Source organism: Typopeltis vanoorti, chromosome 7 (assembly GCF_054136105.1).
Source record: "Typopeltis vanoorti isolate ZY-2024b chromosome 7, IOZ_Tvanoo_1.0, whole genome shotgun sequence".
NCBI lineage: Eukaryota > Metazoa > Arthropoda > Arachnida > Uropygi > Thelyphonidae > Typopeltis > Typopeltis vanoorti.
In genome coordinates, this window is record NC_143555.1 from 135,186,516 (window position 1) to 135,213,539 (window position 27,024).

At 35.3% G+C, this 27,024-nt stretch overlaps 1 protein-coding gene and 1 long non-coding RNA gene across 2 annotated transcripts in view; both read left to right on the top strand.

Moving 5' to 3' along the window:
• Window positions 1-1,470, top strand: part of LOC150105095 (uncharacterized) — a 46,369-nt gene extending 44,899 nt beyond the window's left edge. Inside the window, exon 3 of the long non-coding RNA XR_016548519.1 lies at window positions 1,438-1,470. This is a non-coding gene — a long non-coding RNA (uncharacterized LOC150105095). The remainder of the gene's footprint in view (window positions 1-1,437) is intronic.
• An 88-nt stretch (window positions 1,471-1,558) lies between these two features.
• LOC150105096 (4-vinylphenol methyltransferase 1-like) lies at window positions 1,559-26,689 on the top strand. The gene is made up of 3 exons (XM_090395114.1): window positions 1,559-1,728; window positions 16,610-16,823; window positions 26,669-26,689. Exons 1-3 carry the CDS (start codon window positions 1,559-1,561, stop codon window positions 26,687-26,689), a joined length of 405 nt encoding a protein of 134 aa, XP_090251240.1.
• The last annotated feature ends 335 nt before the right edge of the window (window positions 26,690-27,024 follow it).

The window sequence follows — 27,024 nt, forward strand, 5'->3', positions numbered from 1 at the left end:
TAAAAAATTAGTACAAAATAGAATTTTCCCTATAAAAACTAATTTTTGTTGATATAATTTAATTTTGTTGACACAAAAATAAATAGAACAAATTAAAAAAAGTTCTTTGAATCTTTCATACATAATATTATTATAAAAAATAATAAAAAAATCTGCTAACGCGTTTTATCCCCGTATAAGGAGTATGCGAGGTCGTTTTAGCCCTATCTAACTTTTATTGGAGACTGAGTGAGCAGTTTCAATCTCCACTTGTAGTCAATCGAGATAGCTGGACAAGGGTATCACTAATTATGCGGCCGGCAGTGCAGAGACAACCTGTGGTACCTAACCCTAACACAATATATTTAATGTCTGAAATAGTGTGTATTCTACGGTCGATTTTCTTGAGTTTACGAGAGAGAAAACCCGCTTGCCGTTCTAGTGATCGACTAACTCGGGAACTGGTAGAAAAAAGGCTTAGAAAAATTTCCTTTAGTCTCCGACTAGATTTGAAACCTTCCATAGAGTCTTCTTTCGTGCGGTCAAGCACGGTCCGATAAATATCTCTCAAGAGTTTAAACATCTCAATCTTATCACCCCTTCTCTTCCTATCAGCCAAACTCTGCGGATTATATGACTTCAGTTTATCCTTATGGCTAAAATTCCACAGACCTGAAATCAGTGCGATAAATTTCTGTCAACTGCCTCTTATTACTCTCCAAAGTACCTTCGTCCCATGTAAATCCTGGTCATCAGGTATGAGCACAATAGTCCAGATGTGGCCTGATCACAGCCCTATACAGTGGAATCACTATCATTTTATCTTTGTTGATTAATGTTCGTCTTAATTATTGCAGTAATCCTCTGAGTTGTCTTCATCATCTTTGCAACATGCCCCTTAAATTTCAAAGTTCGATCCACCATAAGCCCAAGATCTTGTGTTTCCTCAACTTCCTCCAGAATGCATCTGCAGTTCCCAAAATTCAAAACATTACATGTACGAACATTAAACTGGTATCGGCATTCATTTTAAGACATTTCCAGCTTACTTAGATTATCCTGAAGAGTCACTACATCATCATCACTACTCTCAATAACCTGCCCCGGCTTCACGTCATTCTCAACAGCTGAATATCTTCTTTAATTCCAGTGACAATATCAATGATAAAAGGTTGAAAAGTATTGGTCCCAGCACAGAGCCCTTGGAACTCCCTTAGTAACTTTCCTTTTCCCGGATATTGTACCAATTGGAAATCCACTCCACCAACTTTATATCCAAACTGATATTAATATTGAAAATATTACAACATTTTAAACGTTTATTGTATTAAACGTTTAGTAGGTGGTATTATTTGCTTTATGAAAGGCTTCCAGCCGAATATAATGGTGTGATAGAATTTTCTCAAAACAGGGCGATAAATATTGCTTAATTATGCAATCTGTCCTTCTCTTCCACAGCATCAAGATGAATCCAAATGTAGAGCTATATAACGAACACCATGACTGTCAGATTAGAGATGCAAAGCAATTTTTTCATGAACTTAATCCAATTCTAAAATGGACTGAAAATGAGATAGTAATGGATATCGGATGCGGACCTGGGGACACCACCAAAAACATTATATTGCCAAGCTGTCAGAAGTTAAAGAAATTGATAGCTATAGACATCATAGAAAATATGATCGAATTTGCTAAAAGGGAAAATTTTTCTGATAAAATAGAATATTATAAAGCGGATATAGAAAACAGGTGAGTTATATTCATATACTGTTGAGCATGTTTGCGATTCATTCATATATTTTAAACACTTATCTTGAGCTGGCAACATAAATAGTGGTTGGCCCTATACCAACGGTTTGATGCCTATCCACAAATTGTATTGCTATATTGTTGACTGAGAAGCAATTTGCTCGCAGTGCAGTGAACAGTACCAGAAAATCCTATGATAATACGCACAGCACACATACTATTATTTCCTGCATTGCTTTTCTATATTTTGTGGTATTGCATGGTATATCGTCGGTGTCAACTGATTGGACTAATGTTCCCACCATGTCTGATGATATTTGTACTTACTTTTTTCTTAACTGAATTAAGGATCTTAGAGATTAATAATCTTAGAGAATAAATATCTCTAATTTAACATAAGTTTTTTTATTAATTCATTAAAATTTTAATTAAAATGTTCAATTTTTATTTATTTATTGAAGTGTAATATACATGATTATTTTGTTATACATGCCTATTTGAGAACGGGAAAGCAATGTGAATGTATTTCTTACATATTCTTAATTAAAGCGCCATCTATGTATAATTATAATAGAAACGTGATGAAATCGTTTAAACAATAGATGGGGGAAAAGGACAAACAAAAAACTTAATTCAACCAGATTGACAATCGTGAAATATTCACTATCTGGGAACTTTATAAATCCTTAAGGCTATTTTCTTGGCTATCTTTTATAATTACCTCCATTAGCACTTGGTACAAACAACTGTACCCAACTCCTGCTATCTCTCTTATATTGATTGCCCTGAATTAACATAATATCAATTAATGTTCTCGTCAGCCACCTAGAGGACCATCACATTATACAACTAACCCAAGGATTCTCTTTACTATCATAATACCTTGATATCTTCCGCTATCTCGTGAGGGATGCTTCCTTCATCTAAACTTACCCTTCGCTGAGCTTTATTAGTTGTCTTAGCGATATATTATAATTCTTGCTATTTGAACAGAAAGGGCACTTCCTGCCCTACTGAAACAGTTCTATGTTGTACTCAAAGGGATCCCTGTCCAGGAATATCCAGGATGCAATTTGTAATTAATTTTTCGATTAACGTATCTGCAGAAGAGAAACTAGGCTTTGCATCTATAGTGCTAGAATGATTGAAGAAAGAATGTTACATGTTCGATTCTAGTTACCGACTAAAAGAATATTTTCTAGGCTTTCTTTCAATTGGTGTCCAAGCTAGTCAAACTGGGATCAGACAAATGGATCTTACCCCCTCCTGTCTCTGAAACTCGGGTTTTTCAGCCCCCAAATCAAGACAAATCGACGACGGAATTCAAATTATTTCGGCCATTAAGGATCACTTTGAAATCCTCAGTAGCCTCACATTAGCTTCATCCTTAGCAGTAACAGGTAAGGATCTAATCAGGAGGAACTATTTCAAATGTAAATCTATGCGACTCATTAAAGTTGATCCAAAGTGGAATATTGAATCCTGATATTCATTTGTTTACTACGAAGGGTGATATCAATCACACAACCTTATCAGCTGCCAAGTGATTCATATCGAAACGTTACTCCTGTATTACCCAGTTAACAATATTACCATGCACACATACTCGCAAAATAGTTTTGTATTATTCCACAGCTCCCGAGTAAAGTACTAATAATTTCTTAAACTTCCATTACAAGGACTTTACTCTAGATACCATACATCGCACTTTCGCAAATCGCTTCAGAAATTATACGGATGATTTCATTTTGTATTTTATCACCTAAATAATAAGCAATGTTCCTTTTTGGTGATGTTTGGATGCGATGCAAGTTATGCCATTATCGAATCAACTTTAGCGACAGTTTATACTAACTTTAAAAAATTGCGTTATCATTCTCAAAACGTTTTGTGAAGAACGTCTAAGAGCTATACACTGTCTTGATAACTATTGTATTATGTAAATTAACCGTTCTATAACAGATTGCCAATATTTTTTCTCAGTTTCGTATAATCTTTGTTGTGTGCAATCAATAATTCATTTCTTAACCAAAGACATTTTAAGTTCGCTGAATTTTGGACAATTTTTAATGTGCGTGGAACATGTCTCGTGTATTTTTAGTATATGGCTCAAATGTTGCCAATCGTTACAACCGCATTCATTAGTAAGTTGGGAATTTTGACTACCAAATATTTTGCAATAATAACAGAAAACTGAATTTTGCGATTCTGCATAAACTAAATAACTTCGTAAAAGTATTTCCCCATTTGCTAAAGTTCGATAATAGTATGAATCGGAAAACTTGTTGCTAGATTCATCTTTGGGAAATTCTTTATTCAACTCAACTAAACAATCTCTGACTTTGGTAGTTATATGATTCGGCCAAGTACCTAGATCATTAACATTAAAATTTAAAGTGAAATTTGAAGCTTCGCGTTTCGCTGAATCGCAATCCAATATTTCTTCTGCTGCAACTTCTGTAGATAGTCCAGTCAGGCTAGTTTTATTTTCGCATGTAACATTTGTTTCTACATAGTTATCTTGTGTCCTCTCTTTTTCTGTAGTAGAACTACACGGAGTACTTGCTTCGTCAGAACTTTCTGTTCTTCGTTTTTTATGTGGTCCTGAAGTTAAAAATTTATTCAGCGATCCAGCCAATTTATGTGTCAGTTGTACTCGTTGCAATTGTCTTTTCCTGCTTTGTGCACCAGATAACTTCTTTGCCTTTTTTTTCGACATCTAGGGGTTAACACACTTCGTTAGACTTTAAAATAAGAAGAGCGTTAAATGTTGTCCACCAAAATAAATAATTTTTGAAATTTTCCCTTAAACTTATTTTTTAACCCCTTAACCGACTATTATTTTTAAGGTGAATGGCCCAAGACTGACTTTTTTTAAATTTTTTTTTATTACAGAATTTGATTTTTCAGATGTTTTGAATAATAAATATGCTTACATTTTAGGTATTTTTTGAAAATTAACATGTAGATATACATATATTAGCCACTGATTGATTTCTCAGTGAAATTTATTTAATATGTTTTACATTCTGGTAATTGTTTAATAATTAAGAAATTTCTAGAATGTTAAAATTATTTATTAAAGAAATTCGTAAAAGGACCCAAATCCCAATGTCTTCCAACCAGAACAAGAGAAAATATATAAATAAATCTCATTGAAAATTATTTATTTTCTAGACATCTACCCAACATAACATAAAAATCTTTTGTTTTCAAAATAAGATAATTAACTAAAATGAAACAATTTAACTGATTTTCAAACTTACCAAAAATATAATAGATGTACTTACTTTACGTGAATAATAATCCAAATTCACAAAAACTTTACTAAACAACAATAAATATATTTTATAAAATAAAAGGCAACTGCACAGTAACACTGTTACTGTAACGCACAAAATGAAATGATGCAAAAATACACCAAAAAATATCAAGAAAGGGCCAATTGCAGTTATGTGTAAACAAAGATCATCTAAGGGGCTTTATAGCTCATAAATAACCTATGTTTATTAATTTAACTCGAGCCGCATCAGCCTGACGCGCCGATTGTCTATCCAGCATATATACGGAATTTTTAGCTATGGTCCCTCAGCTGATTAATATGTTTATAATTTATAAACTATTATCTTTAAAATTTTATTTGTCTATCTAAAATCTAAAAATAAGTATACAATTAAAATCAATGTCAAATTGTCCAAAATCACCTAAACACAGAATACACAGTACACTCAATATGTTACACATTCAAAATTGAAATGATTCCGAAAAATATGTAAAAACTGCGTATTTGGATAGACGTTATTTCGTCTATCCAAATTCGAAGCGGAATTTAAGAAAACGAACATCATAATGTACAGCTATGTTTCATACTAAATATTTTTGGATAGATCAGTGTTTCTGAAACTTCAGATATCCGTGTACCTCTTCTTTAATTTTCATTATTACCAAGTACCTTTTCAAAATACCCGTATCAAAATAATAATAATAATAATCATAATAATATATTTCATTGTAAATGTCTGTTTTATTTGATTTTAGATGTACATTTAAACAAAAAAAAAAGATTTATTTTTAATAGAACAAAATTCATAAAATTACTATACATTTTTACTTAATATAAATAATTTATCATCAATGATAGGAGTGAAATTGTTCATTTCTATATCTGCTATATTGCTCTCTTTTGTGCATTTTATAAATCCAGTCTTTAACCAATGATTCATACTTAATAATTTGAAAGCTAAAAAAATTACCGTATTTATTCGACTATAACTTGCACGTTTTTCCCAAAATTAAAGCTAAAATATCGTGTTGCGAGATATATGTGGGGATTTTCGAAAACTAAAGTTTTCAGAAAAAAAAAAAAAACTGAAAATGGGTATGACTTACCAAGAAGCTTCTATTCTCTATCACCTCTTCTGTCCTGAAGAGCGGTTTCCTTGAGTGCAATCTAAAATTTATCTACCCATATAGAGTCATCTTCTTTCCCATTATATCAAGCAAAAATTACCAGTAATTTAAATTTAATGTAATTAAATTTAATTACTAGTAATTAAATAAATTTAATTACCAGTAATTAAATAAATTTAATTACCAGTAATTAAAATTTAAATTACCAGATATATGTGGGGATTTTCGGAAACTAAAGTTTTCAGAAAAAAAAACTGAAAATGGGTATGTCTTACCAAGAAGCTTCTATTCTCTATCACGTCTTTTGTCCTCAAGAACGGTTTCCTTGAGTGCAATCTAAAAGTTATCTATCCAAATAGAGTCATCTGCTTTCCCATTATATCAAGCAAAATTTACCAGTAATTTAAGACTTGAGATACGTAATGAACAATCCTTGACAAATTACTAATGAGAAGTGAAAGATGTGCGCGATTGTAGGCCAGTATAATAAAGAAAAAGCCACTATTAAGAAGTGCATATGATTTGGTGCGGTATTAACAAAAGATCGCGCTACCCAAACAAAAGAAGCTGACAATTGAATTGAAATCCTAATTCTCTTAAACCGATTTCCATAATATCTGAAATGCATTCACTATATATTTCTTACTTTTAACACGTTCATGACGGGGGGAGGAATGTCAAGCAAAACCTTATGTTGCACCCTGTATATAGCAGTTTCTGTTGGAGGTAAGATGTGATTCATTAGTTAGTGTTTATATTCCCAGTTGTCTGTAATTGCACTGTTTGTTGAGAAATATATTACGCAGTCTGCAAATGGTCTCTGTGAACCTTATCCAATGACATGGTAAAACTAATTGGTTTTCGTGTTTCTACAGTATAATGGCTGTTGGGGATAGCGTATTGTTTACTGCAGGGAACGAATCGCTAAAATGTGAAATTCGGGACGATAGACACTCGCAATTTGAGTTGGAGAATTCATGTATAATATACAGACTATAAAAGTTTATGAAATTCACATCGTATGACATTTTATGGGTGTTTCCTTAAGTATCTAATAAGTGGGTTATAAAATGTTTAGTTTTAGTATGCATGACTATAATCTTTTATTAATAAAATATAATAAGCACATATTTAACTGTCAATGGGAAATGGTGCCTTTTTTATTTGGTAAACTAAATGCTATATTTTTGTAAAATATATTGTTGCCGTAATACGGCTGAACGAGCGCCCTTATTAAGCAGTGCCATGAGGCAAGCTGCCTCTATGCTACATCCTATCGACGTTACTGGGAAAAGCACAGCGGAAGAATGAATTCACGGTCTGTCTTAAACTAACAATTTCCAATAAAAATATAATAAACAATCGAGAATATTTATAAAATTTTCGCTGAGTCGATGCTTACTCTGTGAAATAAAATCTGTGGTAATATTGACAACGTTTCACTTCAAACGATATAATTCAAGAATAAGAAAATTTATATATATATATATTTTTATTATTTCCCGTGATTAAATGACACCCCTATCTTCAAGCCCCCTTGTGCAGCACACAATCTGCACAACCGCACGGCTCGGCCCTGCAAGTACGCTATCCTTATATTTCTTGACTTACCCAAAGTTTTGGATACACTGGAACATGACATACTACTGACTAAACTATACTCAATTGGGATAAGAGGAACACTGCATACCTTGTTCAGGAACTATTTCTCAAACGCACAAGTAACGAAAATAGGCACACTTTACAGCTGTGGTATACAAATAAAACCCGGTGTCATACAAGGCGTCATACGCTAATCAACACCTACTCTATTCAATTCCTTAATGTATTCAACAAATGCATTAAGGAATTCATAGCCTAGCCACACAAAGTCAAAGATATCTGTACGTAGATGACACTGCTTTATTAGCAGTCCACACGGACATCAACTCTCTTCCAAAACACAAGACCTAAGTGATATTACACCTTCTACTAAAACTCGATTATAATCAACGGCACCAAGACGCAGATGTTAATTATACATAATCCGAGAATCTTGCACCCAGAACTACTATCGCTACACTGTCACACATACCCCTGCATTAACAACAAAAATAGCTGCCATTGTCGCGAAATCACACCATTAACACACGCAAAATACCTTGGCCCTTACATAGATTGCCAGGTTAAATGGACAACAAATCATTACAACCCTTACGTTTTTTTCTGAGATCACATCTGATACCCACGTTACTTAACAAGTTACCAAAGAAATTTAAAACACATTAACAACTATAGAACATTACACCAATTCTGGAAACTATTACCAACACAGTTAACATAGAATTAACATTTACATACACTTCACAAATCGCCAGCATCCGACACCTACATTCCATCCATAAACAGTACCAAACAACATAAATAGTGAAAGGTAATCCAACCGTCTCCATAAAAGTTAACCCTATCTTGGAAGGAAGTGGGATTAGCCCACCTCAATCAAGTAATCTTCATAATCACAGATTGCAAATTATTGTAATGCACATGTCAGTACGGTGTGTAATAATAAATGATGATACTGATATGAAAAAAAAGTATGTGTATTTATATTCAAAGAAAAAATATTAAAAAGAAATTAAATACTATAAACTGTGTACAGAATTATGTACTGAGCAGAAAATGTAATGTTTTAATTGTACATATGTAAATACTCTGTACGATAATAATAAAAATATTATTATTCAAAAAATTTATTATTATTATTATTACTATTATTATTATTATTATTATTATTATAGGGCGCTGTGTAGGCATACGAACGGGCGCACGGTGATATGCTGCTCCCGTTTTTTTATAGTTTTAAAGTGGTTCCAACTCCTGTTTTAAGTTGAAAGTGCTCCCAAGTAACCCTGCTTATCACGCCTAAGACAGTGATATAAAATTCAACGAGATCGGCTAAGAAGAAACCAAATTTTTAAGTGTTGAAATGGGAACAGAGAGGACCGTGGTCAACAACGAGCGAAGAACAAAGGACGCCGCCATCTTTATAATCACGCCATACTGCTTAAGGGAAGAAAGGTGAGTCATGTAGTGTATCAAATGCCTGGAGGATTTATCGTCCAACGGAAATAATATAACTTGTACGAAATGCAATACGATTCTACACTTAAAATGTGCCGGCTTTTCAGAAACGACTGGGCAATATAAATATAAATCCGATGTAACACCGATGTAAATCCGAAAAGCCGCAACACCCAGAAAAAGGTATGTGTCAATTTCTCTTCCTTACCGCGGTGCTCCGCGAGTCGGAGCACCCCGACTGCGACGCAGTCGAAACTCTGAGAAGCAAACGCGGCGGTGGCGAGGCCGGCCGCGTTCGTTGCATTCGAACGTTATCGAATAAGGCTAACGTAAATAAACAGCGTGGGCGAGTTTCCGAAATGAAGGAGAGAGTGTTGTATGATGACTCGTTATTAAGAGGAGTAATAGATGGGAGTGTAACTAAATCGTACTTACCGGGTGCGAAATTTAAGGATGTAAGAGAGCATTAGAGTGCAAAAACAGAGGGTGAAAGAAATAACAATTGTGGCTGGTACGAATGAATTGAAAGGTGATAAATTTTTTATGAGAGAGGACTTGAAAGTATTGTTAAAGGTAGCGAAAGAAAAGAGTGACAGAGTTAGAATGGTGAGTCTGTTACCGCGGTATGACAGAGAGGAGTTTAGAAGGAGGGCCAAAATCGCAAATGACATTATGCGCAGGTTATGCGGACGTGTGGTGTGGAATTCGTGGACGTGTGGAATGAGTTTGATGGGCGAAAGGACTTATACAAGATGGATGGACTGCATTTGAATGGACTTGGTGTGCGGAGACTGGAAAAAGTGTTGCTGAATGAAGTGAAAATGGATGTGCAGAACCAGGGAATCTAGAACTACCAAGGAGGGGGGAAGTGGATATCCAGACATCAGTGAGACAGTTGAGTGTAAAAATGTATATAATGTACCTGAGCCAGCAATAATGACAAAAAATGGGAATGGGATATTTAGAATAACGCATCAAGATAGGGGTGGGACAAAGGGAACACTGCAATTCATGTATACTAATGCCAGGAGTATTAGGAACAAGAAGGAAGAATTTTTGGCCTTAATTGGCTCTTCCTGGCCACAGGTTATTGGCATTAGTGAAACATGGCTGACGGAAGATGATATAGTTAGTGGGATAGAATGTGTAGGTTATAGTATGTTTAGGAGGGACAGAGAGAATAAAATTGGGGGATGGGTGTTATTGATGATAGCTGATGAACTGTAGCCAAGGAGAATTGAAGTATTGCAGGATAGTGAAAGGAGCTCATTTGAGGCTATTTGGTGTGAGATTGATACTGGCAGAATAAAATATACAGTTGGGTGCTGCTATAGACCAGGTGATGGAATAGATGGTGGAGATGGTATGCATAAACAAATTGATGAAATGAGTGGAAGGAGGGTAATTATTATGGGGGATTTCAACTATGGTAACATTGATTGGAAGGAGGAGAGGACACATGTGAGGAAGGAAATGGATTTTATTCAATTATTAAGGGATAACTATCTGAAACAGCATGTAATTGAAAATACTAGGGGTGTGAGAGTGCTTGACCTGGTAATGCATCTGAGAATTTGACTGTAATGAATATGACCATGTTGCCACCTATTGGTGAGAGTGATCATAAGATCTTGACCTGGGAGGTGGCTAAAGGTGTGAAATTTGTGATTAAGACAGGGTATATGTGGAATTATCGTGCTGGCAAGCAAGTATGACAAGCTTAGGAGATAGCTTGGATCAGTGCCATGGCATGTACAACTGCAAGGGCTGGACGTCGATAGAGCATGGGAAGTGATCAAAGAGCATTTACAGGAGGTTACGGCAGATTGTATACCTAAGGTCCGAATAGTGAAACAAGGAGGGGTTAAATGGATGAATAACACCATTAAGCTTGAGCTGCAAAAAAAGAAACAACTATGGAGGGAATTTAAAGAAAGGGGTGACCTGCAGGCACACGAAAGGTATAAAGTACAGGCCAGAAGGGTAACGAGTGTGGTAAAAACAGCAAAAGCCGATTATGAAAGGAAATTAGCTATGCAAGCAAAAGAGAATCCCAAACAGTTCTTTCAATATGCTGCAAGCAATAAAAAAAACTGTACATGGCAAAATGATTTTAAGTGAACCAGTCGATATAGTGGAGTTACTGAGCGCGCATTTTGCAAAAGTATATCATCCAGGTGGTGACGTTGAAAAAATGAAGGAACCATTAGTTTATATGGGAATTGTGATGAATGAAGTGGAGGTGAATAGTCTATTACAGAACCTTAATGTGAATACATCTGTGGGATTGGATGGTATACGGGCACGTGTCTTGCATGAAGCGGCTAATGAATTATCAGTGACCTTGACCATGTTGTTTAATCTGAGTCTCAGGTCTGGCTTAGTCCCGAAGGCGTGGAAAGAGGGGAAAATAGTTTCACTGCATAAAGGAGGATCCAAGACTATGGTTGCAAATTACCGACCGATCAGCATATCAGGAGTCGTTGTCAAGGTCTTGGAGAAAGTAGTCAAGGGAAAAATACAGGAATGGATTGATGAAAATGAGATACTATACAGAGGACAGCATGGCTTTGTGAAGGGTAGATCATGCCTCAGTAACGTACTCAAGTTTTATAACAAGGTGACGGCTGAACTGGATAAGGGAAATAGGTTTACAGTGATACTGCTGGACCTGGCAAAGGCGTTTGACAGGATACCACATGGAATTGTAATCCGTAAACTACAACATATGGGAATGGATATAGGGTTGGTGAGATGGATAGCTGGGTGGTTGATGGAGAGATATCAAAGAGTAGTTTATTCAGGAGTAGAGTCCAAAAAACGGCCTGTGACTAGTGGTGTGCCACAGGGTTCTGTTCTTGGACCACTGCTGTTTAATCTGTTCATTAACGATATAGGGAAGGGTCTAAGTGGGACAGTTCATTTGTTCGCTGATGATGCAAAGTTGGGTAGGGCGATAATGAATGCAGAAGATGTCAAAGTCTTGCAAGATGACTTAGATAGATTGGAGTTCTGGACTAAGGAGAATGGATGTCAATTTAATGTGACAAAATGTAAGGTTATGCATTTCGGAGTGAAAAGATTAGCAGCAGTATACCACATTGGTGGAACTGTACTCCAAGAGATTGATGAGGCCAGGGACTTGGGAGTGTTGGTGGATAGGGAGATGAAGTTTAGGGGGTACATTGCGAAAGTAGCTAAATCAGCTCATCAACTCACTTGGTTGTTGAAAAATACCTTGACGAGCAGAGAAAAACAAGTTATTGTACCTCTGTACCGAGCCTTGATAAGACCTCATCTCGACTACTGTGCCCAGATTTGGTCACCTCGGTTCCTTCTTGATGGGGAGGAGGTTGAGAGGATCCAAAGGCGAGTGACTAAGATGATAGCAGGTCTATGGAATGAACCATATGAGAACAGGTTGAAGATTTGTGGGTTGCAGAAACTAGTTGATAGGCGGAAAAGGGGAGACATGATTGAGACATTCAAATTGCTAAAAGGATTCTATAGGATTAATTCAGATGATATTTTTTAGATCAGGACTGGTGGTGGGAGAACTAGGGGACACCCATGGAAGCTGGGCAAGAGTGTGGTTAGCAGGGGTGTTAGAGCTGGGTTCTTTACTTTTAGAGTGGTAAATGAGTGGAATAAGCTGCCAGAGTCTGTTGTGGGTGCTATGACAGTGAGCGAGTTCAAGGCAAGGTATGATAGATACTGTGAGAATGTTGAACAGCTGTGTGAACATGATGTTTAGGGCCTCCCTCGATGAGTCTAAGGACTCCTGGAGTAGCCCGTGGTAATAATAATAATAATAATAAAAACACGCGGAATGGAAGTGCGTACTCTGTAGGAAGAACAAAGAGACGCACCTAAAGCAGCCACCTACGACTCAGCCGATTATACCGGAGGCAAAATCAAACGACAAACTGAACAGCCAAAAAAATGTAGGTGAGTCCTATAATTTCAACTCTTTAAATATACTAATATGAAACGGTTTAGAGACCATAAAAGCCAGCTTAGTAGATCTTGTGCAAGAACTCTTTAATAAACGGAACGAACAAATACCAAAAAAAATCTAGCGAATATGAAAATTTGGTAAAACATAATAATTTAGCAGTTATAGAAGTGTTGCAAACGGTAAAAGACATTAAAATGAGCATTAACGCACTAAATGCCAGGCAACACAATTTGATGAAAGAGACATCCGAGCTCCGTCAAGAACTTCATTCTCTAAAACTACAATACAAACGTTTAAATCAGTAACAACATAAAGAAGATCTTGTCATAAACGGTCTTCCTGAAACTTCACCAACAGAAAACCTCAGAGACGTGGTTTTAAAATTAGGCCAAGTAATTGATATCCCCCTACAGCTTAACGACATTCAGACCGTAAATCGGATTCCTAGGAAGAGCAAAAACCAAGGCTTTCCACGACCTGCACCAATGATAATTCGTCTTAAGAGCAAGTCCAAAAGAGACGATCTCATAAAAGTCAGCAGGCAGAAAAAACCAGTTGCCAAGTACTTGAACGCACAGCAAGACAATACACCAATCTTCGTTTCCGAATATTTAACACCATTCAACCAGAATCTGTTGTACCAAGCAAGAAAAGCAGAAATGGAAACAAATTATCAATTTTTGTGGACCAGAGATGCCAAGATATTCATAAGTAAACCACAAACTTCAAAGCCGATACAAATAAAAGCACAGAAGACATAGAAAGTCTGCCACTGTGAAAAAATAGCCTCCTAAATAGTTCAAAAAGAAGCCCACAATAAAAAAGAATGTGAACCATCAAGACAGATGCAACAACACAGGATATATCGGCAATTTCATTTTGATAAGACCTTTCAGATCATTCATTTGACCTCCCAAACATCTGCTTACTTCCAACACAGCAACCAATATATATATATATTTGTTATTATATACATTTGTTATTATATATATATATATATATATATATATATATATATATACTGGTTATATTTATATAGATATATATAACGAGTATCATCCTCAAATAAGCTAATTACAAAGCTTCGGGGGTGCAGTTGAGTTACATCCCAGTAGTAGTAGTATTTATCTAACATTATTTACTTAACATTCTGTAATGAATGCTTGTAGTAAACAGAAAATATGATAATAATACTTCAGTTATATATTTAGATTTAAAATTATATATTTAATTTACATATTTAAATTTTAAAAAATATTATTATGTAAACTGCAACATAAGTATTATTGTTTATCTTATGAGTCATTAAGTGCAAAGTATTACCATGATTATTATTAATCGTAATAATACACGCTTTTTACTCTTGTGTTAATGACAAATTCTGTAAATGATAATGATATTACGAGTAATTATAATTTTTACTGAACCATTTTGCAAGAAAAAGTTGCATTGTTGCCTAAATTTTAGAATATTCATCCTTATAGTCCTTATAAGGACTGGCTTAAAGGGGCGAAGCAAGAATGCTTTTCATCTTCCCCGTTATCTGTAGAGGACAGTGTAGGGATAAGGTGTTATTGAGCTATTAAAGCTCTGATCATGGCAGGAGGGCAACAGCAATATCCAAGCCTCAGTTAGAACTCCATTGGCTACAGCGTTGCCATCCGTTACCCTCCAAGGGTATGGTGGATTTTTTTCACTCTCGAAATCTTGATCCAATTCTCTCTAGTATATTCATGTAATTATTTGAGAGATAATAAACTATTATTATTAAAAAAAAATATTATTATATGTGCAAATAATATATGTAAAGTAATAATATGTGTAAATATTTTAGCAATCCATAAAAAAAGAATATATAACTGCATAAATATAAATAATAAATTTATTTTTCTTATTGAAAATACTTTATTATTATTAAAAAGAATAGCAAGTAATAATAATATAATGATACCATAATGAATATCAGATAAAAATGACAAGTGTGCATACATTATACTAATAAAAGTCATGTTCATTAATAGATAACTAAGTATTCTACATTTTGTACAAAATCTTTGTACTCTGCAGAAGATATGTCTCATTGTATATATGTGTAAGTAAAATTTAGCTGAATAAACAGAATATTATTCAGCTGCAACTGTAAATTGTCTTATCTTATCTTAAACTCTTCACGAACCATTGAGGTGCTTTAGCTGTGGACTTTACAACCATAACCGTCTGGAGAATAAGGTGCTTGTCCCTATGCCTCCTAGTGGATCCGTGTGCGTATTCACGGGACCAGTTAACCTATTCTGGGGAACAAAAACCGAGTTTCCGGGTTGGAAAAAACCCCAACGACGTAATTAGCCGATATGAGACCGGCTAACTCACATTTAGTTGAAAGAGACCAGATAAGAGTTACGTCGTGGACGGGAATCGAAAGCAGGTCTTTTCGACCAAAGCGATTCATCTATACTGACTGAGCTACGGAGGCTCGTAAATTATAATTGCACTTGCATATTAGCTATTCATCATATAAAAACTCTGTGTAATTTTCATTGTTAATATTAGAACAAAATGTCTTGATAAATATATAATATATGAGTAAAAATATTATTAAAAAGTTTTTATTGAAATCTAATGTACAAAGTGAACCATATATGAAACACTAAGTGCTGAAGTTCGTAAAATAATATGTCAGAATGTCACTCAAAATGATTATAGTATGTATGCAAATATTTCAGAGATCAATAAAAATATTATTATTATTATTATTATTATTATTATAAACATCTAATTCGATGCGTATCCTACTGTAACAATTGTATGAAATATATGAAGTCGAGTCTCACTAGCAAACTCTCAGGAACCATTCAAACGGTTCTTATAATGGATATTTTGCTAACCTCTATTAGCAACCAAAGTGTCTAACGGACTTTGATTGACACCTTTCAAGTAGTCAGTAACTTTGCTATAAAAGCGTTTGCTAGAGTGGGAATCTACTGTATAACTTCATACTTTCTTTTCAAACTAATTTATTCTGAAACTTCCAAAATATGTTTCGAAATCGCTTTTGTATTTCTGAGGGGAAGTGTAGAGCATGGAGGAAAGCAAACACCATAATCAAGATCTACTACAGAACTCAAAGAAATGAAACTATCATCAGATGACGCGTATACTAAGTAATCCCCACTTTGAGGTTATTCCCACGTAACTTTGGCTAATGAATATCCCAAGTTACCTTTTTTTTTCTCTTCATTTTATTCTTTCTCTCCTTTTATTGTTTTTTTTTATATTATTTATTTAATGCATTCATACTGAATATGTAATTGCGTTGAATAATTTTAATCAGTAACATTAAATATGAATACTAATACAAATTGGAATTGCATATTCGTGATTTCTGCCTTTTGACTGCGAAGGTTATTTATTGATTTATTGGTTATTTATTGAATAATTTCAATTTTATTTCAGAAATTCGTTTCTTCCAGAATGGAAAGGACAGTTTACAAAAATATTTTCTGTACACTGTTTCAACTGGATAAAGAATCACAGAAAAGCATTTGAATATGTATTTTCACTGCTAGCAGTAGGAGGAGAATTTGCCATTTTATTTGCTTCTTCAACGATTACCTGGTACTTAGCTGACGCCATTATGGAAAATGGCCGTTGGAGTCATTATTTGAAGGTAAGCTTGTATTTCAATGCAGTTATGGGTGTCGTTAATGCTAAATTATGTGTTCAGAGTTTTACAAATAATAAAATGCTACAATAATTAATTTTTGTTTTATAATGGAGAATATTATCGATCCAGCCATATTTTATAGCGAATTTACAATACAGTTGCAATTAATAACAATTATGAATTATACGATATATTAATAAGAGGTTATCTGTCAACATTTCGTGAAGTGGATAAATATTTTGAAATGTAGATGCACCAAAATACTAATATTCTTAAACATTTTCTAAAAATCAGCCTAACACTTTTATTCCCATATAGGGAGTAGGTGAAGACGTGTTAGCCCTATCTAATTTTTAGAGACCGAGTGGGCGGTTCGATCTCCACTGATAGCCAATCAGAGATAGCTGGACTAAGACTATCACTAATTATAAGCGGCATCTGCTGAAGAGATACCATCTACCTAATCCTGAAACAATATGTTATTATCTGAATAAATATGAGATCTACGGTCGATTTTCTTGAGTTTACGAGACCAGAAAACTGCTTGCCTCTGCCAGAGATCGATTAACTCGGGAACTGGTCGACGAAAGCTTAGAAACACGTCCTCAAGTTGGCTACTAAACTAGAACTTATGTTTTTCTTTCAGGAGGTCTAGTGTAGAGGATGAAAACGCGACTTCCACTGAGAATATTTTATTAAACCGACAATAAATATACACATGAGAGTAAATAATATTTATCCCATATAAAGCTACTTTTTTTCCCTTAGTGATTCGCTATTTTTGACAACCATTTCGTTTTGTGAAATTACTCTTTGCAATTCTATAGTCCGGTAAACCACCTTAGTTTATATGTAAGTTCATTCCATCTTTTGTTTGCCCAAATTTTTATTATTTTATATTTAAGGCATTTCTTATTACATTTGGGACACACTTTGGTTTTTCCATACTTATGTAATTACATAAGAATAGTTACATCACAATAATTATATTCTTAGTTATATTCAATTTTTGTACATTTAGATTTATTGACAACGTAAATTGTTAACAATTTTAGCACTAGAGTTCTTAAAGGTCATTTGTATGACAAAAAAGTATATGAATACTTTTTTGTCATACAAATAAGTATGCATATACTTTTTTGTCACAAGAAATCATTATGTGGTAAAGTGCTTCTGGTTCTTTACAAAAGTGTCAGGATGCAGGCCTATCCTCGCGTATCCCTTTTGTCACAACTCACACTTGGGTCGGCAAACATGTATGATGCACTTTGAAGAAAACTGTTTTGAAGAATAGATTTGTTGGAAGTCAAAATACATTGTTTGAAACTGGGATTAGAATGATTTCTCCTCTTTTTGGTTCTCGGTACTGAGGTATAGGGAAGGTGGATCGAGAAAACTTTGAAAATATTGCTTGTGATTTGATATTTAGTAACTTCTCTATGATGTAATTTTATTATTATTATTATTATTATTATTATTATTATTATTATTATTATTATGTGACACCTCCAGGAAGTCCAAGGACTCATCGAGGGAGGGTATCAATCCACCAACTACAATGAACCGCAACTACACTAACGCCATCTACCGCCGATCACTACCACCACCAGTATTTCCACAGACAATCACAAACATCCATGCTCATGGTGGGATTCGAACCCACCGCCTTTTGGCTAGAGAGTGGATACGCCAACCACTCGGCCAGCCAGACCGTAATTTTCTTTTAGAAATGGGTATCCCTCAGACATTTCAATGAAAGTTTTATGCGGTCTTCGTTTAATCGATCGCTTTGCAGGAAGGCATTTTTGCAGAAACGTAATTGCATATACGTGGTATGACTTATTATGTGCTTTTACTGCAGTCATGCTTCCGGTTATCAATGTTTTCAGGTATATATTGATTAGGCCTAGCTTCTGTTTCGTGGAAGAGTATTGTACAACTCATTGGTTCATATTGCGAACCACATATACATATTATGTCGTAAAGCGCCTATGAATTTTATCTGTCCATCATCTGTGGTATGGAATGCTGTGTATTTCAGACCATAGTAGAGAGACCAAGTATATGTTACAAATCCTGGCTTTGTCTCTCACCAAACAAATCTCTTCTTCGCATAATGCTAAATTTTCATGCAACTTTTTCCACTGATCTTCGTATCCGGGCCTCAAAGTTTGATTCGAACACTGGAAAGTAATTTTTTTTCGACATTCCTGCACCTATATTAACTTCCTTTTTTCTAGTCGCCAATTATCATACAGTACGGTCTTGTCGGGTTTAACTTAAGAGCTGATGCTTTTCGAATGAATCCAATATTCACATTGTTTTCTCCATGGAAGTTTTGCTTTCTGGGGGAATGTTATATCATCGGCGTGAGCTAACAGTTTTGCTTCACCTTCTCCATGAATATTTATTCTTTGAATTGATTTGTTTGTATTTATTTCTCTATTTAATGGTTCAAGTGCCAGTACGAACAGTGCTACAGAGAGAGGGTGATCTTTGTCATACGGAATAGTTAATTTTGAAAAGCGCGGAGAGTTTTTTTATTCATTATTACACAGCTTTCTGCATTCTCATAAATAAATAAATAAATAAACTTTCAAGCAAAACTTTGATCCAAAACTTGTTTTCCTTTACTACGTCGAAGATGTACTTATGGTATCAAATTACACTGTATCAAATTCTCTTTCGATGTGCACTGCTTGTCGGTTGTCAATTGATAGTACTCATATACACATCTCAGATGTCTTATGGTATATGTTATATTTTTTTCTTTTTGCTAAGCATGTTTAAACAACTGGTATAAGTTTCTGTAGGAATTTCTGTATTCTGTTTGTGAAAATTTTTGAAATTATTTTATAATCTCTATTTAACAGTGTTATTTCTCCCCATTTTTTTATCTTTCAGTTTTTCTCGATCGAAAACCATGCATTGTAGTTCTTTTGTTTTATTTTTAACAGATATATTTCTAATTTATTAATTATATGAAGAGCCGAAGACTTCAATTCGACGACATGAACTTATTTAAGTTAAGGGATATTGCATCCCATATTGTTTCTTAGCCGAATAAGAAACTCAAAGAGTTTGATGCCGAATATAGAAACTATATAAAATTCGGGGAGTCCAAGCGTAAGCAAATATACCTGGATAGTGCAACATCTGACCCATTTGGTAGTGCTACACTGAGGCAACTCATAGTAAGGGTGGGGCAAGCTCCGATCACTATTCTTAGTATTTAACATAATGTGAAACCAAGCTCCTAGGAGCGTTATTACTGTTCTACATTATGAGAGAAGGTCACTACCCAGACCGGTTTCAACCTTATGTATAAGTGAAGCGGGCTCTAAAAATAAGACGATCCCGAAAGATCGCCCAACTCAGCGTTGTTCCACTCGATGACAGGCTTACCCCGTCACCGAGAACTTCTCAGCATTGGCTCTACCCAGTGACAGGCTCACCCCACTATCACCACCAAGCAGAGCCATAATCTCATGGCGGTGGCCCCACTCAGAGACAGGAAAAAACCTACCTCCAAGAGGAGCCTCTCAAAGCCAGATCCGTCCCGCACCGGTTTCCAACCTCATTGGGGTCTCATCAGTGAGTAGGTAGACCTAGTTAATGGTTAATACCAAGTTTGTAGCAAACAGAACTTACCTACCCTAATACGAGAATAGCCAAGAAGGTGTCCTAATAAATTATTAATTATATGAAGAGCCGAACGCTTCAATTCGGCGACATGAACTTATTTAAGTTAAAATATATTGTTTTCCATAATAGATTTATTTCTGTTTTTATTTGTCTGTTTGTTCTGTCTGAATAGAATAGGATAAGTAATTGTTTTTTAGACTTAACTTAACAAAAACCATGTTGCTCCCATCAGGTATCATATACGTATTCAGCGATTCTCGAATTCTCTCTTTAACCAACTTTTTTAACGAACAAATCGAGATTCAGACTACTTCACTCCCTCGGGACCTCACCAGAGCTCAGACATTAATTAAGCAACCAAGTAAGATACATTGACAATTACTATGCCTATTCACGCAGTACCCAAGCTGATATATCATCCAAATTCCCAGCAGTGTTTGCACTTAAATTCTGCAGTATTCCTAAGTACCTCTGATTCATTAACCTTATCAGTTATTGCTGCATTAGATACAGAAATATTCCTCACTTGGCTGATGAAATTTAGAAACGTGATCGCTCAGTATTACATCTGCTTCGGTCACCTTGCTACCATCACCACCTACTCAAGTTATTACGCTATCCAGCTTTACATCATCAGCAGCCAACTGAATATCGCTCTTCAATTTTTCTTTTACTTGATTGGCTAAGATCATCATTAATCAGATTTAGCCTAACATGCTGGTAACGTTTCTAATCTGAGCTTTGTACTACTCGTGAGCTTGCTGATCGCCTTACTCCTTATAAATCCTCCATAACATTTTTTTGTTTTCATATCACTCCTAACACTAGGCGTCATCCCTCTAACATCTACTTTTTATTCATTTTCCTGACCATGGGAATACATTCCGATAGTGTTGATTAATTTTAACGATATAGATGAGAACACAGACTCATAAGAAAATAACTACTTATTAACCTATTGGTGATATTTCTCTGGTATTCTATCTAGCATTTTTAGAGCATAAAAACTATTTGTTACAGCACGCGAGACAACAACAATCCGGTATAACAATAGTACTAGTTTGAGACAATTGTGACGTACAATACAAAGACTAAAGTCCTAATTAGGCGCCATCTATGTTGAGGAGGGGAAAAACAGAGAGGTATTAATTTGGTCTTAAGATGACTGTCTCCCAGATCTTTGGCAAATTTATACACCCATACTTGTTGAGGTTTGGAGTATGTTTCAAGGTTTCTGTTGATTCCAGGAACAACCTCTCTGACTTATAAAAGCTTCTGTACAGCACTTTTGTCTTTTCCCAACATATCCTGTGTGCAGAGGTATCTAAAGCATGGTCTGCTAGACCTGACTTGCCATTGCGATAGTGTCGGATGTATTTTTTATGTTCACTGTGGCGGATGTCCACAGTTCTTCCTGTCTGTCCATTGTAAGCTCGATCACACGAACAGGGCACTTCGTAGACTTCTGGATGTCTTAAAGGAGAGTTTGTGTCCTGGCTGGCGTGAACGGGTGAGAGTTGCCAATTTCATTTACGGTTTAAAAACGGTGCGTAGTTGATATTTGTTAAGCACTCTAGATATCTTTTCAGATATGCCTTGATGGTGACAGTTTTGTTGTAGTCTTCTGTGGTAGACAGTGGGGGGGTATTTGGGGGAGTATTTAGTATTTTGTCTATCTCATAGGGGATTACAGCCATTGGCTTAGAAAATGGGACGTAAGTGAGTGAGTTCCCATGCATTCAAAATACATCAAAAAGATATCTAGAGTGCTTAACAAACAATAACTACGCACTGTATTTAAATCGTATGTGAAATTTGCCACTCTGATCCGTTTATAAGTCAGAGAGGCTGTTCCTGGAATCAACAGAAGCCTTGAAACATACTCCAAACCTCAACAAATATGGCTGTATAAATTTGCCAAAGATATGGGAGACAGTCATCTTAAGACCAAATTAATACCTGCCTTCTCTCCCTCTCTCTGTTTTTTCTCCTCAACATAGATGGCGCCTAATTAGGACTTTTGTCTTTGTGTTTTACGTTATAATTGATTCAAACTAGTTCATTGTTACGTCGGATTATTGTTGTCTCGCGTGCTGTGGAAAACTGTTTTTGTGCTCTGAAAATGCTGAATCAGCAATAAGTGAATAAACACTTATTTTCTTATCAGTCTGGTATGTGTTCTAATCCGTACAGTTAAAATTAATCAACATGTACGTCGATCACATTAGCCTTCCCACACGTTTAACATTCTCATATTTCTTCCTTTAGATATCCGTTGATTATATCTCACGCATTGCTAATGTCTATTTGCTGCGAATTCTGATGCTATGGAGTGTTAGATCTGGTAATAGGTTCAAAAGATCTCTTCATGAGTAAGATGTCCTCGCTACCTCCGATTGGTGAGGGCGATCTATGTTAGGAGGTGGCAAAATTTGTGTATTTTTCTTTTCAGAAGGGGATGTATATGAGGAATTATACGTCATGTGATTATAATAAACATCGGAAGCACCTTGCAACCACCTGCACTCATTGCACTAATTTGTGAATGCATGTCTTCGACATCACTTCTTGTATCTCCCCAGGCCTCTTCTGAACCTTATCAATTCTAGATTCCCTGCCCAAATACTTCGACCTTCAAACATTTTTGACCTTCCTCGTTCAGATCCAACTCATCTCTTGCATGCATTTTTCGCTTTTGCCATCAAACGCACTTCAAACATCAACATATTCCAAACCTTATTTTCTGGACATTCTTGCAATCATATCTTTCGTTATTACTGCTATTCTACTTAACTTATAATTATCAAAAAGAGGCAGCACACTCTTTGTCTTTCCTTTGACACTTTTCTTCTTTTTCACTATATCACTTATTATTCTTAAATCGTTTGCCACCCGATTATTGCTACCTCTCCGGTCATTTTCCTATGGTCACAGAACCATGTATGCAAGCTTAAGAAATCAGAGTCCATGTTGCGCTGTAAGGTTGGCATGTCGCTTGATGAGAAAACTATTGCCGCATCAACAGTATATCTGATTCGGTTCCCATTCAATTCCATTGAACCGAAGTCATAAAATAAAATATAATAATAATAACAACAACGTCCTAGAATTGATCCTTCAGGAACAAGGGTTTTGATGAGTTGTTTTTCGCTGAAGATGGCGTTAATTTTGAACTATTTGTTATGTGATTTCTAACTATGATTAAAAGCATAGGTGATGGAAATTCTCAGAAATTTTCTTCCTAAAATAAATCGACTTAAAAGTAACCTAATCAGGAATAAAAAAATATTTTCATGGATGAAAAACTGCCATGCAGATAAATAATTCGAATGCGTACATTCAGTTTGCGTAACTGAGGAAACTTTAATAAAACAAGTATCAAGTTGATTATAGCGACACCTGTACTGCTATGACATTGCAAGTAATACAGCTACCCGCATGGGAATAAACATTTTATCCCCTGCTTGGTGGTCTATTAAAGCAAAGGTCAGTGCACGTTTTTTATTTCTTTCAAGGACGATTGTAGTTCAAAAATGAATTAGAAATACGGGTGTTTACAAGGATGCGTACATTATTTATACTGGGAAAACAGTAGAAGGTAGTAGTGGTACAGTAAATCCTTCTGGGCTAAACGATTCTCTTCCATAATATATAATTAGTCGCTTGACTGAGTGTTAGAAACGTACATTGTAATGGGTATAGGGGATTTTTGTTGAGTTATGAATTATGGCCGAAGCACCCGGCCATAATTGAAGGCCAGTGGCAATTGAAGGTTTGCATTTCGAACTTAATAATCGCACTTGCCAAAATTCACGGTGATTGCGCTTACATTTAAACAAATATAGTATAAGTTGGTGTGATACATATAGCATTTCGTTCATTTATTAGCTAAAGCATATACGAAAAAAAAAACACGAATAGAAAATTCAGTCGATAATAAGTCTGAAAAAAGAAAGAATGAGAAAACAGTCAGTTATTTAAAAAATAAAAAATAAAAATACTATAACCCATACAAGCGACAAGGTGCACATACAAAGTACAAATTTTAACCTTGGATTATTTTACCACAGGAAACTAATATGGAAAATAACTTATCGTCAAAAAATGGCACTCTTTTATTTGGTAGTACCTTGCAAGTGTTCCCAAAACACGAGGGATTATCATGAGAGCATATTTGTTAATTTCATCTTGTTTTATTACCCATTCACATCATTATCAGCATTTTGCAAATTGCAGTGTAATAAAGTCCATTAATAATATTCAATCCGGAAGGTTCGTTCACTGGCAACAATATATCGGCATGGATGCTTCATCGTATGGAATCCTTCCGTTTCTAATTAAAGACACCTACTACGAATAATAAAGATTATTGTTATTATTATTATTTGCCTTATCTTCCTCTCTCCTAAACCGATGGTTAGTAGGGTCGCAATGCTATTCATTGGAAAATAATTAGAAAACAAAATGGTTCCTAATCAGGGTAAATGTTGTATGTCCGTGGATATGTGTTCATGGAGCTGCTTTACGGGATGATATGCCTAATTTTCCAGGAATCCCTGCCATCTCCACATGAGGTTAGGTAACTCACCTTCAGTTTATGAGGACTGAACGGGATTCAAACGCAGATCTTTCTAACTGAAGGACTTCGTTTATACCGACTGAGCTACAGAGACTCCGTTATTATTAGTAGTAATAGTAGTATTAGTATATGACGTCTACACACACACACACACACACACACACACACACACACACACACACACACACACACACACACACACACACACACACACACACACACACACCTGTTGTAAGGGATGAATTTTACTCCGATTTGGTATTTGAACCTTTTACAAAAAAATGTCGAACCATTCCAGTTTTCAGTTCAACTATATTAGGGACTACAAAGAAACCAAATGTCAAAATTTTATATCGCAACACCTCTCTGACTTAGTGGAATAAGTGGAAACATCGGAAGTTGTAAAACGTACAAGAAGTCTGTTTGGTTCAGTTTTAGTTCCAACAGGAACTAAAACTGAACCAAATTTTATTAGAAAATTTTGGTAAAGAAGTTTCGAAATTATATTCCCAATTCTGCTCTGATTAGATGAAATTTTATAACTAAAATTTATATTATAAATTTGTCCGTTTTGATTTCAGTGTGATTATTGTTGTTGTTAAAAAATGAAGTAGAATGAACTTTTTCTTCTTTAGATAAATCGCTATCTACACAATGAAGTAGCAGGTATGCATACAGGATAATGTAAAAATAACAACAACGAAATAATTATAACATCTCAATAAACTCTCGTTTATTGAGACAATATACCTACATATATTGTTTACATCTTTGGTGATGTTTCTTGAAAACAATAGTTTTCAAGAAAATTCATCTTTCGATGAATTCTTTCATTCATCGAAGAATTATCGGTGAATTTTTTTTTTTTTTTCGATCAAATGCATTTGCACCGACTTACCGTGTGATGAACTGTTGTTCGACCAATAGTTTATTCGATAGATTACCTTCTCTATGAATTGAATTCGGATTTCAGTGACGCACTCAAGATTTAATCTTAGGGGGGGGGGGGGTGACCGAGTTGAGTAGATGATTTGAGAATACACATTACACATTGCCTACGACCTGTGACTCAGCATCTGCAGTGACATCCAATACATTATACCAGTGATCACTGCCACGGCTCGGGCAAACAAAGTATCGTCCGGGCACTATTTCGTTCGCCTTGGGTTCACAACTTCCGTGATTCTCGAGAATATTATCACCTTATGTGACCGCTAATTCATAAATAGAATAGAAATAGAAGACGCGACACCACACAAATAAATAAAAATTAAAAAATAGAATTTTAATTAGGATAAGAGTGTTGGAAAATTTTCTAGCCTTTTTACTTTTCTTTTTTTGGGGGGTTCAGGGGCCAGGGTCTCTTGGCCCTCTCCCTGGGTGCGCCAATGCGGTAAACTCTCTTTCAACGAACGATATTCGATGAATTTTCATGGAGCCAGCAGAAGCTGTAGGTATGTCCTTTGCTGCTTCATTTTTCTCAATGTGAATTATTTCAATTTCCTATCCAGCCTCTGTTCCCCATGTATCTATTTTTTATTAAATTTTCTTTTTTAATAGCGTTGTCTGTTTGTTTTCAAGCAATTTTTATTTTGTTTTTTAATACTTTCTTCATTTGTTCTAGGCTCCTGTTAATAAATCATAAATCAGTGTGGCTCAATGGAAGTGGCGTTTCCACTGACTGTGTGGAGAAAGGCGTAGGTACGATTCTAGACACCGACTTACAGAACATTGTCTAAAATTTTTTTCAACCAATTAGTTGAGTTAAATTTCACGAATGAGCAAGGTTTTCTTTTTTTTTCTGAAATTAGGTTCTCGTTTCGCAAACTCAAGAAAATCGACTTAAAACCTCAAAATCTCAGACAATAAATATATTAATATTAGTGACAACGCGATGGCAGCACTTGTCAGCCGTCTCTTCACTAGATGCTGTTCATAATTAGTGATAGTCTAATAGGTGGTGATTGAACTTCTCACTCA